This window comes from Schistocerca gregaria, chromosome 7, assembly GCF_023897955.1.
Source record: "Schistocerca gregaria isolate iqSchGreg1 chromosome 7, iqSchGreg1.2, whole genome shotgun sequence".
Lineage (NCBI taxonomy): Eukaryota > Metazoa > Arthropoda > Insecta > Orthoptera > Acrididae > Schistocerca > Schistocerca gregaria.
The window spans coordinates 456,978,874-456,992,967 of NC_064926.1; the positions used below are offsets into that span (position 1 = coordinate 456,978,874).

The window sequence follows — 14,094 nt, forward strand, 5'->3', positions numbered from 1 at the left end:
ACTTTACAGGTTTCAAGAACATTAATGATAATTGTGTTAGCTCATATTACATCACTAAACTTCAAGGATTTGAATGACCTATCTGTTCCTATAAATCCGTTACACTCAATCTCTTGTCGACTGCAATTGCCTCTCTCGTTAACAAATTTTGTTGCTCTGTTTTTGCCACATTAACATTAATAAGTTGTTGTAAGATGAAGAACTCATACAAAAATAAATTACGGCATATTTCATTGCCATAGTTATGAATTTAGTCAGTAAATTAATATAAAAGAAGTTGCTTCTTTTTTCTGTCAGACTTGTTTCTTCTTTCTCGTTCTTTCCTGCTGTTGGCCAGCTATCACTAAAATTACTGCAGCATATGCTTTCTTTTGGGTAGTTGGTATCTTTAACTTGCAAAATCGTGTTTCCAATTGACAATATTATTGATAGAGTGAGGGTTGCTTCAACAAATTGAAGGCACTTCAAACTATTATTGTCAATAAATACTGAATGTGTGCAGACCCCTTAACAGCACTTGTGAAATGACACATTGTGTGTTACCCACAACCAAGCAGCATCTGGTAGACAATGTGGCAACAATGTAGTGGGAAGTAGCAGACATCAAATAATTTTAATCAGACTACTGTTACTCACAGTACTCTCTTTGATCCATCACACATCAAGCCTATAACAACTGGCTTTGCAAACAACCATGGAATGGACACTGTGTGGTCAGACCCCGTATTATTATTCTTTATTTCTCAATACAGACAACAGCTTTTACTATAAGGGTGGTTTGAAAAGTTCTCGGAACGGAATAGAAAAAAAGTACTTACATCACTGAAACTTTTTTTATTTTTCCATGTAGTCTCTTTGTAGACTAATGTACATGTTCCAATGATGTTCCAGTGCCTTGATCTCATCTCAAAAATGAGTTTCCTCCAGGCCTGCAAAATAGTGGACAACTCCAGCTATCAATTCTTCTTTTGAAATGAATTTTCATCCACCAAGAAAAATTTTCAGTTTTGGGAAGAGATGGAAGTCTGACGGAGCCACATCAGATGAATAAGGCAGGCGTGGCACAATTCATACCTTAGTTTGTATAATTTTGCCTAGGCAATGGCACATTTGTGCGGGCGCTCATTGTCTTGATGTAAGATGATTTTCTTCCTAGCTAAACCTGGCTGTTTTTCTCGTACTGTTAGTTGCAATTTGTCCAGGAGGTTAGCATAGTATTCTCCAGTAATTGTTTTGCCCACTGGGGAGATAATCTACGAACAGAATCCCCTTCGCATCCCACAACACTAATGCCATGACCTTTACTGCCAATGGAATTGGCTTTGCTTTCTTTGGTGGTGGAGAATCAGCAAGTTTCCACTGCTGTGACTCTTGTTTGTCTCTGGGATGTATCAGTGCACTCAAGTTACATCTGTGGTCACAAACTGGTGCAAAAAATCTTGTTAGTTTCTCCAAAAATAGGCCAAACGTTGTTCCAGTATGTCCATTCTCATGCGCTTTGATACATGAGTTTTTGACACATCTTGGCCGACCACTGCGCGGATCATCATCTAAGTTCTGCCGACCAAATTTAAAATGATTTGTCCATTTGGCAACAGTTGAATATGAAGGCGCAGAGTCCCCCAGAGTATTCTGGAAATTGGTATGAGTGTCCTTTGCTTTCATACCTTCCTTCATGAAGTACTTAATCTCTGCTCATTTTTTCCACCTTCGCAATCACTACACAGGAACAACAGAACCATGTCACTGCCACAGTTCTCTTCCAAGGGCACTGACATGGCACTCTCTCATGGTGATTCTGAGAACTTTTCAAACCACCTTTGTATTATTACAACTTACTCCACTGCTACAAGTTTCTTTACATTATAACTTCAGAACCAATTTCCCTCAATGCAGGATACCACATAGTGATTTGTAACAAAACGACTCCATGCCTCTTCTTTGATCAATGAACTGTCATCCTGAATCCCTTGAGTCTTTAAGAATTTTGCTGTTTTTGGAGGTAATATCCAATTCTCTGAGAATTCCAGGTTTTTCACACAAAATGCCACACTGCAATTACATATAAAGCAAAACTTTGTAAGCATCAATTTACTTGAGTCCTTGAGCTGCTTGTGACGCTTATGTTCCTTGAATCAGTAGCAGATTTCTGTCTGTCTCTCATTGTCTGTCTGGCACATGAAAAGAGATTCTGGGGTGCTATGAAATAAACATGAAGCTCCTGAGGGTCTAAACAATCTTTAACACTGCAAAGTGATGCTTTAATTTTAATGACTGGCAAAATGTACATTGGATTGTGCATATTTGTAGTGTGACAAAGTTATATGACCTTTTATTTGTTTTCCTCACTTTTGATCTCCTCCTACAACCAGGTATGTTTTACTGCACTGTTTTTAAATCCATACACAATTTTTATGTGTAACATTATGCATATGTTACAGTTTCTTCAGGCAGTTTTTGGTCAAGAAGAGCATCTCTCTTCTGTGAGGAGGATAACAAGCTGTGGAAGTAGAGACCTGTGCAAGTTTATTTCCTGTTGATAATGTGCTTGGTGCATGAAAGTGCTTTTCTTTCCACAAAAAATCTCATACTTCTGTATTACCATAGCTAAAACATCTAAAGCAGACAGGAAGAACAGTTCTCAGAGTAGTATGTCAAAATCAAAACCCAAATGCACTTGGAAGTGGATGTGTTAATTTTCTGGATGCATCTTACATTTTTTGTCTTTGGCAGATTTCAGAGAATTTTGCCAAACATAAGCTGATGAGTTACAAAATGAAACAGAAGACTATTTCATACTGAAAACCACACAAACACACACACAAAGGAAATAAAGGAAAGGAAAGGTGGGAGGGGGGGGGGGGGGACCAAAAGTAACTGGAATCTAAACACTGTCCATCATATACTTGTAATACGAGGTTGTGACATTAGCAGTTTCTAGCAATCTATTGAAGGACCCCTCCTGGCTCAGTATGCCAAGTGACATCACCCGATAATGAAAAGCAAAGTTTCTGTGGTAATTTTTTGTATTATGGCTGTGTAGTGCAGTCATGACACAGAAATGACCAACTCAAGAACAATGTGCAGCTGTGAAATTTTGTTTTTTTAATCGGCAAGAACATAACGTAAACTGTTGTGATGATACAAACAGAACACAAAGAACAGGCTCTTAGTAGAATTGAAGTGTACAAATGTTTTTCTTGTGGCCACTGAAGATCATCCTCATTCCAGACATCCTTCGACTATGCAAATTCGGAAAACTTATCAGGAAATTCACAGTCTCATCAGAGAAGATCAACTCGTGACAATCGACAAATTCTAGCATTTATCCAGGTTGTCCATTGCATAGTTCAGTTCACTTTCAACACTGATTTAGGAATGTGGAGAGTGGTAGCAAAGTTTCTAGCCAAACTTCTCACCAGTATTAAACAGATCAGCACTTTCAAGGCTGTTGTGAAACAACGGACAAATTTAAAGATGACCTAATTTTTTTCCAACAAAATCATCACAGTGAATGACAAAGAGCTATGGTACGATCCATAAAGTGAACAGCTGGTTCACTTCATCCAAGGAAAGCTCATGAGGTGAAATTGAATGTGAGGATGCTGATCTTCTTTGTTTTTTTTATGTCAAAGGGATCATACCCTCAGAATTCAAAACAGTAAACTAACTATTCCATCTGATCTTTGGAGAATTCTGATGAGTGGTTCTTGAAAAATGTATTACTCCCATGCACATGGCTTTTAGTGTTCACTTCAGTGAAGATAATTGCCTTGACTAATACATCCTATTTGACAGATTTAGCTGCTGTGGACTCGTTCCTATTAGCTAGAATGAAAAGGGGCTTCAAATCAAAAGAGTTTTGCTGCTGATTACAAAAAACACAATGTCATTACATTGCTAGCAGGTACCAAAGAGGCAGAGGGCACAGCTTAAAAGGTGCTTTCATACTGGAGTGAATGTTTTGACAAGTGCATAAGCACTAATGGCTTGGAAAGAAATTAAAGTTGTATTTGGAAATAAACATAAAGGAAATGTTTTTTGTAAGAAAATTCCTGTTATTTTGGACACCCCCCCCCCCCCCCCCAGCCCCTCCCCACAGGTACTCCCATGCATTCTGGTTTTGGGGAATAAGAGGTATTTCCGCAGAATATGTATACAAACCTCTCCCACACAAACAGGGTCTAGTGTGGGCAGCTTATATATGGCTATTTCACTTGAGCTGTGGGCTCCCGTTGCAAGCAATGTTCTTGATGGATTTATCTGCACAGCATGGATTCCACATTGTTGATCTTGCTGCTGGTTTGCTGAACTTCGAACACCTTGCAAGGAAGGAATCTGATCCAACTGACGTTTAACAACATCATAGACCATCAACTGAAAAATGAAGCATATTTCTGAATCATTTTTTGAACAAACAATACTCTACCATTATAAACACACAAAAGATGAAAACAGGCTTTTGCTCTCTTGAAACAACAGTGAGAACTGAATGTTGCACACAGCACTCCCTCATTTTTGTTATCTGGCCATTTATCATAATTCCAAATTACATGATGAAATAAGGATTGCCTACAAAAATAATTTTTTCCTGACATACTGGCACAAAAATTCTGTCCTCTGAACTGCAGCTGGATCACTTCTTTAATGAAATTGAGAAGCAGATCATTGTTGTGACTCAAGTCTGATGATTTCATCATTAATGATATATTGAACACTGAACTTCCTTCCTTAACTGGGACACATTTCACAAACAAACTCAAAGTTTCATTTTCCAACTATTTTCCCTCCAGTCCTATCACTGACAAACTAATAAAGAGCTGCAACCTTATAGGTCAAAATGGGCTCAACTCAGAGAATTTTCACTTAGTACAATATCTTGTTAAATACAATGTGAAATCATTATTTCTATAAATGTTGTTTCCTTTTAACACTAAGTTTTACACACTTAAATCCCTGGGATAAGTCAAAAAATACCATAAAGTGTTTCTCTCTACAGCAAGAATTGCCTGTGTATTTTTCTCATTACTAAGAATGTTTTGCTCATCCAGCGCCCTACAACAGAATGGTGCTAGAGAAGGAGCAAGTTGTTTTCATCAGAAAAACAATTTCAGAAAAAGGAATTTATTATTTAAGCTTCCTATCATGCTCCATTTCAATGGCATTACACTGAGGTGACAGAAGTGGTGGGGAACCTCCTAATATTGAGTTGGACTTCCTTTAACCACGTATAGTGCAGAAACTTCATGTGGCATGGACTCACAATTCGTCGGCAGTCCCCTAAAGAAATACTGAGCCATGCTGCCCCAATAACCATCTGTAAATGCAAAAGTGTTGCCGATACAGGATGTTGTGCTAACTGACTTCTTGGGTGTGGCCTGTTAATATCTGATGGGATCCATGTCGGGCAATCTGAGTGGCCAAATTGTCCACTCAAATTGACCAGAATGTTCTTCAAAGCTACCATGAACAACTGTGGCCCGAACACATGGCACACTGTCATCCATAAAATTCCATTGTTGTTTGGGCACAGAAGTCCATGAATGGCTGCATATGGTCTCCAAGTATCTGAGGATAACCATGTCTGATCAATGATCCATTCCGTTGGACCCAGTCCATTCCCTGTAAACACAGCCCACACCATTATGGATGTCAGCTGTGTCAGCTGCTTCCTTGGCTTCGTGATGTCAGCTCTTACCAACTGTAATTGAGACTCATCTGAGAACGCCACAGTCTTCCAGTCACTTAGGGTCCAACTGATGTGGTCAAGAGCACATGAGAGGCACTGCAGATGATATCGTGCTGTCAGCAAAGACACTCACATCGGTCATCTGCTGCCACAGCCCATTAATGGCAAATTTCACTGCAATGTCCTGACAGATATGTTCATTGTACATCCCTCATTGATTTCTTCAGTTATTTCATGCAGTGCTATTGGCCTGTTAGCACTGACAACTCTATGTAAATGTCACTACTCTCGGTTTACACTGTCCAACGGGCACAATATTTTGCCGATCATACACGTCGCCATCATCAGGTGAACTGACGGACTGAGCTCCTGTGAACGTGCCGGCATGGAGATCCGTACGCTATGGCTGCTCAGGGGGAACTGGGTTCGGTCGCGGTGGCGGCCGATTTAAATACCCTCCACCCGCGGCGCACTCGCTCCGCCGTTCGCGTCCCGCGCCAGGGTCGCGCGGTGGAACAGATTGCGACAGCGTCTGAGATGACGTCGGTGTGATGGCTCTGTCCGCTGTGGTTGTCACAACTATACGATTGCTCGATTTACTCTTGATTAAATCAAGAGTAAATCGAGCACAGCAGACAGAGCCATCACACAGACGTCATCGCAATCTGTTCCACCGCACGACCGTGGTGTGGGACGCGAACGGTGGAGCGAGTGCGCCGCGGGCGGAGGGTATTTAAATTGGCCGCCGCCGCGACCGAACCCAGTTCCCCCTGAGCAGCTATAGCGCATGGATCTCCGTGCCGGCACGTTCACAGGAGTTCAGTCCGTCAGTTCACCTGATGATGGCGACATGTATGATCGCCGAAATATTGTGCCCGTTGGACACTGTAGACAGGCAGTACACTTGTGGATATTTTGACTATCAAATACCCCGGGAGAAACTCAAGAATCACGTCACTACTCTCGATCATTAGGTGAATGGCGTTGGCCACTGTGCTTTCCGTCATGAGAGGTAACAGCTGAAATAGTATTCTCAGCACACTTTAGACACTGTGGCTCTCTGAATACTGAATTCACTAACAATTTCCGAAATGGGATGCCCCATTTGCCTAGCTCCAAGTACCATTCCATGTTCAAAATCTGTCAATTCCCGTCATACGGCCATAATCATATCAGAAACCTAATCACATGAATTACCTGAATACAAATGACAGTTCCACCAGTGCACCACCCTTTTATACCTTGTTCATGCAATACTATCGCCATCCTTATATAGCTATCCCATGACTTGGTCACCTCAGGATATGAGCAATGGACAGATGGCTTTGAGCCATCTACTGCTTTAAAGCAAGATCAAAATTGCTTAGGATTTTCTATCAGATCAGTGGGCAGAATTTTACTTTCAAAATCGATGAACACTAATTTTGGCTTTGTTTAGTTTTTTGTTTGTCTATAAGATTTTGGCTGCATTTAAACATGTAGTGAAGCTCTCTCTGCTGTCAGAGCAGCTGTCTAACACGACTCTCAGACCACAGCAAGTCTCTCCCACTCTTTACAACTTTACTTAGCTTATAGATTTCTTAGGTTTGTTGTCCAATACTTTTGAATTTTGTCCATCTATAAGCAAGGTTTTTAGTCCCAAGGAGGAATGTTTTACAAGGAGTGCTCAGGTTATTTGAAAGCTGTTCTTGTCATAGTTATTCTGCAGAAATATCTTCACACCTTCATTTGCAGGTCCTACAGGGGTTAGACAAAAATATGGAAACATCACGAACACAACAGATTACTATGCCTAATAAGGTGTAGGAACACATTAAAAACAGTCTCTTTTCATCTTTAAATGGATAAATACAGTTTCTGTATCATTTTAAAGATAATCTTTTACCATTCTTCCTGTAGTGATGATGGGATATTCCACACAATATTTAAAAGTTTAAAATTTGGTACTTTTTACATATTTTTTGAAAAGGCTGGACTTTTTGCTGTTTGGAAACAATGGTTTGTGGCCCATTATAGCTTTCTCTCCATAATTTGTAGCCATTTTCATAACGCCATATGTTTCTCATGTGATGAGAGTGTCAACTACTGGAGATTTTGGACCTTCATTTCAACTAATTGGCAAGTGAGAATTAGCATATCATTATTTATATTACTGTTACATACCCTAATGTATTGCATAAAGAGAATAAAACTGGAGTAGGTAAATTATACAACAGCATGAACATTCATGTAACATGAGTCACTTTCACTGAATTAAGTTTTCATGCCAAGAGATATATTAGAAATAACTGTATCTTGTTCCATAATTTGCTTCTTAGTGTTAATGTGTAGTTAATATCACTACTAAAAATTTCCCAATTTCAACCAAAATTGCAAAAAGAGAAAATTAAATGTGTAACATGAGTCACATAATATGAGTCACAGTTGCATTATTTTAAGGTTAGAAGAAGAGGATGCCCTTAGCAGCAGCAGAATGACAGAGTAGGAGGAGGTAAAAGTTAAAGAATGAAGTAAAACATGAAGAATTTAAGAATCAGCATTTGGAAGAAGTTGGAAAAAGCCAGCAGAAGCAGAAATGAAAGTTTCTACAGCTGAGTCAACATAAGCAATGACTGTTGTCAGAAGAAAGAAGAGCTAAATCTGGGAGGGGAGGGGGAGGGAGAAGAGAGAGAGAGAGAGAGAGAGAGAGAGAGAGAGAGAGAGAACACAGGCAATGTAAGATGCAAGATTAGCAATCTAGTAAAACAGGTTTGTCATCGTATAAGTCACGTAGTGTTCTGGATAAAGCCATGGCTTGAGTGCTGCAATTGCTTGCATTAGTAAGGTACTGTCAACTATACCTGAAAATGTGAAGGCAGTTTCAATCTGTTCAGCAGGACCTGCCTCGCAATTTAAAAACAAATACATTACTGCTGCTGTACCTCAATTTCAATCATTTAATATCGTGGAACTCTACTGGGACATATTTGCTACATCCCACGGTAAAGGAGCCGTAGAAAGAATTGGTGCAGTTGTGGAACGGCTAGTGTGGAATGCAGTAAAAAAGCAAAAATTCATAGAATGTGATGCTTCAACTTTCACTCGAGTAGCTGCAAGTGCCACAACTATGAAAGTTTTTCCTATGTCTATTGATGAAATTCATGGGATCAATGTGAAACTTAATCTGGTTAAAATATTTTCTTCAGCACCATCAGTGCCAAACATAAAAAAGCATTCACTGCTTTCACTACAAGAAAGGAGTACTAAAACCGTATCTGCTGTCTCCAAAGAATTTTGCTGCTGCAGATGATCATACTGAAGAAATGTAGAAAGTGTGAAAATTGGAGACTGGAAGAAAGTAGAATATGACAGTAAATTCAATGGTGGAGAAGTATGTGCAGTTTTCAGAAATTCTTCCCTGATCAGTGCAATGGAGATTGCTGGTCACTATTGGAAATGGCCTGTAAAACGTGATAAAATTATAAAGAAAATTAATCCACTTGATGTTGTCAATGCAAAAGGATATTTTCAGTTCTCTGACTTTTAAATGGATTTACAGTTCATTTTCCCAGATGTCAAGCTCTTATCATTTTTCATTGTGTTTGAAAAGTGAATGTTAATGTTAAGTTTATCTTATTTGGCATACAATGTCATATTTTCATTTCTCTGCTTGCAGCAAAGAAGTTTTTCCAACAAGAAGTAGCAAGCAACATGAGACACGTAATATTGAAGATTCATTTGAATAGTTCCCAGACAGCGCCAGACAACAGGCTGTACTGCGCATGCGCAGCTATGATGACGTAGGCAGCCTGTGCTTGGTGCTTGCTTTGCTCAAACACTTTTCGTCGCATTTCTGGTGGAATTTGATGCGTGGTGGGGCATTAAGTGACCATTTGCACCCCTGCAGTATGTTGTTGAAAGGACATACAGAGTTATACTTAGAGCAATTGTTTTATCATATCCCACCCAGATAAAGGATGCAAATAAGGAAGCAGTTCTTGGCAAAATATTTCAAAATTAGACTCCACAGCTCGGAGTACCAAAACATTTTGCTATGGGGTGACAGTTTTTTTTTTTTTTTTTTTGTGTACTCTGCAATATTGTTATGTAGCATATCCAACAAGTTTACATCTACACAACACTGCAAAAAGCTAGTGGGATGGAATACAAATTTCTTGCAAAAAAACAGTTTCTAGTGTAGCTTACACTGGAACAGAGGCCAATAAATTTCATGACTGTTTCAAAATGTGTAAAAAATTGACAGAGTTGTCTGTGAAGCAAAGAAACTGTAGAACTGGCTGTTTATATTCTATTCGAGAAATAAATATGAAGTCATGGGGGGAATTAAAATGATAAAACACAGTATGCTGCGAGTCTACAATTTAGCATAGAATGGCATTCTATAAAATTCAGACGTAAACAAAAATTAAGAAATAACCTCAGGCCTAGAGGAAGTCCTAGACAAGTGCCTTGTGATCGAAAAACACTTTCACAGAAGGCAGATTTGTACAATTCTGCTACAGCTGTCATTACATTTGAAACAAAATATTTAGTTCAAAACTGACCAAATTTTCCTACTTAGCTTCAAGTAAATGTTTACATATGTTCGTAAGTATATAGCATTAAGAGATCTTACAATGTCATAAAAGGAACAGGACATCAGAGACTACTCTAGCAGCATCGGAGTTTCATAAACCATACTAAAATGCTTAATTCTGCTCTAATTGCACATTTCTATGTCCAGGTGCACTCTGAAGTACCTGATATTCGGCTTTTCATGTGGTTTTCATGATACCAATTCTCTTGGAGGTCCAGTACTGTATTTTCATGTTTGGTTCTTTATTATGGTATAAATGTCATTCGTTCCAGAAAATGAAAATTTGCCCTTGAAATTGAACGAAGTTGAAAGTGCAAATAGTGCGGAATGAAACACTTCGTTTCAAATAAACTCGCTGCCTCAGTGGAAAAACATTAATAGAAACAAATTTCTCTATAAAACAGACAGAAATAGCTTCATTAAGACATTTATGGTCGATTGCTAATAACGTGGAAATAATATAAAATCAGAAAATTGAAACTACTAACTTATTTTCATTCTTTCATGGTTATGAGAATGTATATTAATTCACTTGATGGCTCCCAGCCACAAAAATCTGTTTTGATTTAATTTGACATGGGAACTGCAAACAAAGAGACCAGCAATATTACAAAGACACGAAACATATACACAGCAAACAGCCACACTTCAAGTAGCCAGAAGCTGGAGGAAGGCACTGCTCATACGCGAATTCAGCTCTGCGCATGCGCACGAGCCCGCTGGCAACTGCTCAAACGAACCTTGCGTCATGCACCTTTTTCAATATATTACAATATTTCACATGAATAAATATTTTTTAGAAATATGTAATGGTGTCAATTGAATAGAAACCTAGTATGCATTTTCTGTGATAAAAATCAGATCCGTACTCCCAATACTTTGAGAATGCTTTTGATCTAAAAAGCACATAAGCAATAGGATGTCCCAAATTTGTAAAATGGTTCACAACATAAATTATATTCTTGTTCCTTAAATTTAATGCTCTTCCCTACTTTATAATGATGATTTACAAAAGAAAATATGCGTTTATAGATTGATAAAAAGTCAATATAAGACACTGATTTCAAAATGTAACATGAGTAGTCACCATGGAATCCCCTTGATGTACTCCTTCTTTCCAAAACATAATATGAAGTGTCAATAATACTGAGATTTGGTGACTATAGTGGCCAGGGGAGATGCAACAATTCAATCCTCGAGCTCATAAAATATGTCCTGGACGATGCAAGCAGTGTGAACAGTGGCCCTGTCATATTGGAACACAGGGTCACCATTGGGGAACAAACATACCACTTGATGGGCCTGATCAGCCAAGATGTGTCACATAACCCACAGCAGTAATGTAAGTAAACATGAGACCCATAGAATACCACAATATGGCTGTCCAAGCCATCTTCAAACCCCCATCATGTTTTACTCTTGGCATGTAAACTAGTCCAGAAGTTGGAAACAGTGTAAAATTCATCCTATCAAGTTACTCTTTTCCTTTGCTCCGCAGACCAGGTTTTACGACTTAAGACACCACATTTTGCTACGGGCAATTGCATCACTAATGAGCAATTTTAGAATTCTAGTTCACCCTTGAACTCTGAGCTTATGGAGATCCCTTCATGTTGTTTTGGGCCGACGGGGTTTGTGAGTGCAGCTTTCAGTTCTGCAATGACTTTTGCAGCTGTTGCCCACTAATTTTTCTTCACAATTCTCTTCAGTGACCATCCAACACAATTGCTCAACACATACTTTTGTTCTATATGTGACTTAGCAGATGTTTACTGCTTTTCCTATAAGCAGCGTAAATCTTCAATATGGTGCCTCCTGAAAAACCGAACACCTGGGCTATCTTGGCTGCAGAAGCACCCACCATAGTTAACTCCAATATAACGCATTCACAACTACAGTGAACGCTGTTCTGACAATGACTGACTCTTGCAACATATTGTGGACCTTGCACAGTTGCTGTTCTTGGTCAAATAGAGCAATGCAGCCCACAGGATTGGTTGAAACCTTCATTTATGTTGAAGCAGTCATTTCTTGCAGAGTTTCCATATTTTTTATCCATCCCCTTTATTTACAATTGTAGTATATGATGGTCATATGCTCAACGATTCCCTGTTCTACATTAATCGAGTCAAAATGTTTGAGCCTGTTTGTGACCAGGATGTGTAAAATGTTACCCTTATGAGCTGGTTCCCTGATTAACAGCTCAAGGTAATTTTCGGATAAGGCATTTAGAACAATTTCACAGAAGCTCAAAATGTAGTGTGAACGTCAATGCGAGATGCTTTTACTACTTTGCACAATGAAACATTGTCTCAAAATATTGTAGAAAACCCAAAGAGATTCTGGTCATATGTAAAGGACACCAGTGACAAAAAACAGTCAATATCGCCACTGCGCAACAGCGATGGAAATGTTACCGATGATGGTGCCACTCAAGCGGAGTTACTAAATATAGTTTTCCGTAATTCCTTCACGAAATAAGACAAAGTAAATATTCCAGAATTCGAAACCAGAACAGCTGTTAGAATGAGTGACATAAAAGTAGGTATCTTAGGTGTTGCGAAACAACTCAAATCACTTAAGAAAAGCAAGTATTCCGGTTCAGATGGTATACCAATCAGGTTCCTTTCAGAGTATGCAGACACAGTAGTAGTAGTAGAGGGGTTTTGGGCGCACGACAGCAAGGTCTTCAGTGCCCGTTCAGTAACTTAGTGAGACGGGTGTCAAGAAAAATCCCAGAACAGGAATATAAAACTGAACAGAACACATGGGTAACAATTGTCGAAAAACATGTGCTCACCCACACCAAAGTGTGGGATGAAGCAGAGCATCAGCAGTAAAACATGCACAACACAGGAAGAAAATCATAGAGGAAGCTAAAACAATGTAGCAGATGGAAGTGGCTGGCTGACCGCAAGGAAAAAAGGGGAGGAGTCAGCCACTCTGCAATACACTAAAACCTCCAGCCTAAAATTTTAGGCCAGAGTCCAGACACATCACAAAACTTAAAAACCCTAGACATAAGCGTCTCATCATTAGCTAAAACAGAAGGCAGATTGTTTTATCATATCCCACCCAGATAAAGGATGCAAATAAGGAAGCAGTTCTTGGCAAAATATTTCAAAATTAGACTCCACAGCTCGGAGTTCAGAAGAACGCGAAATCCCGAAGATGGGCTAAAATTTACAGACGCGCGAAATTTGGCACGTACTTCGATGCGAGATGCCTTTAATAGGTTCCACAACGAAACATTGTCTCGAAATTTGGTAGAAAATCCGAAGAAATTCTGGTCGTATGTAAAGTACACAAGCGGCAAGACGCAGTCAATATCTTCGCTGCGCAGTGCCGATGGTACTGTTATCGACGACTGTGCCGCTAAAGCGGAGTTATTGAACGCAGTTTTCCGAAATTCCTTCACCAGGGAAGACGAATGGAATATTCTAGAATTTGAAACACGAACATCTGCTAGCACGAGTTTCTTAGAAGTAGATACCTTAGGGGTTGCGAAGCAACTCAAATCGCTTGATACGGGCAAGTCTTCAGGTCCAGATTGTATACCGATTAGGTTCCTTTCAGATTACGCTGATACTATAGCTCCCTACTTAGCACTCATATACAACCGCTCGCTCACCGATAGATCTGTACCTACAGATTGGAAAATTGCGCAGGTCGCACCAGTGTTCAAGAAGGGTAGTAGGAGTAATCCATTTAACTACAGACCTATATCATTGACGTCGGTTTGCAGTAGGGTTTTGGAGCATATACTGTATTCAAACATTATGAATCACCTCGAAGGGAACGATCTATTGACACGTAATCAGCATGGCTT

At 39.3% G+C, this 14,094-nt stretch overlaps 1 protein-coding gene across 1 annotated transcript in view; it reads right to left on the reverse strand.

Moving 5' to 3' along the window:
• The window catches only part of LOC126281364 (DDB1- and CUL4-associated factor 12 homolog), a 115,384-nt gene that overhangs the window by 73,852 nt on the left and 27,438 nt on the right, over nt 1-14,094 (reverse strand). Inside the window, exon 3 of the mRNA XM_049980278.1 lies at nt 4,165-4,377. Within this exon, the coding sequence (XP_049836235.1) occupies nt 4,165-4,377 (213 nt within the window). The remainder of the gene's footprint in view (nt 1-4,164; nt 4,378-14,094) is intronic.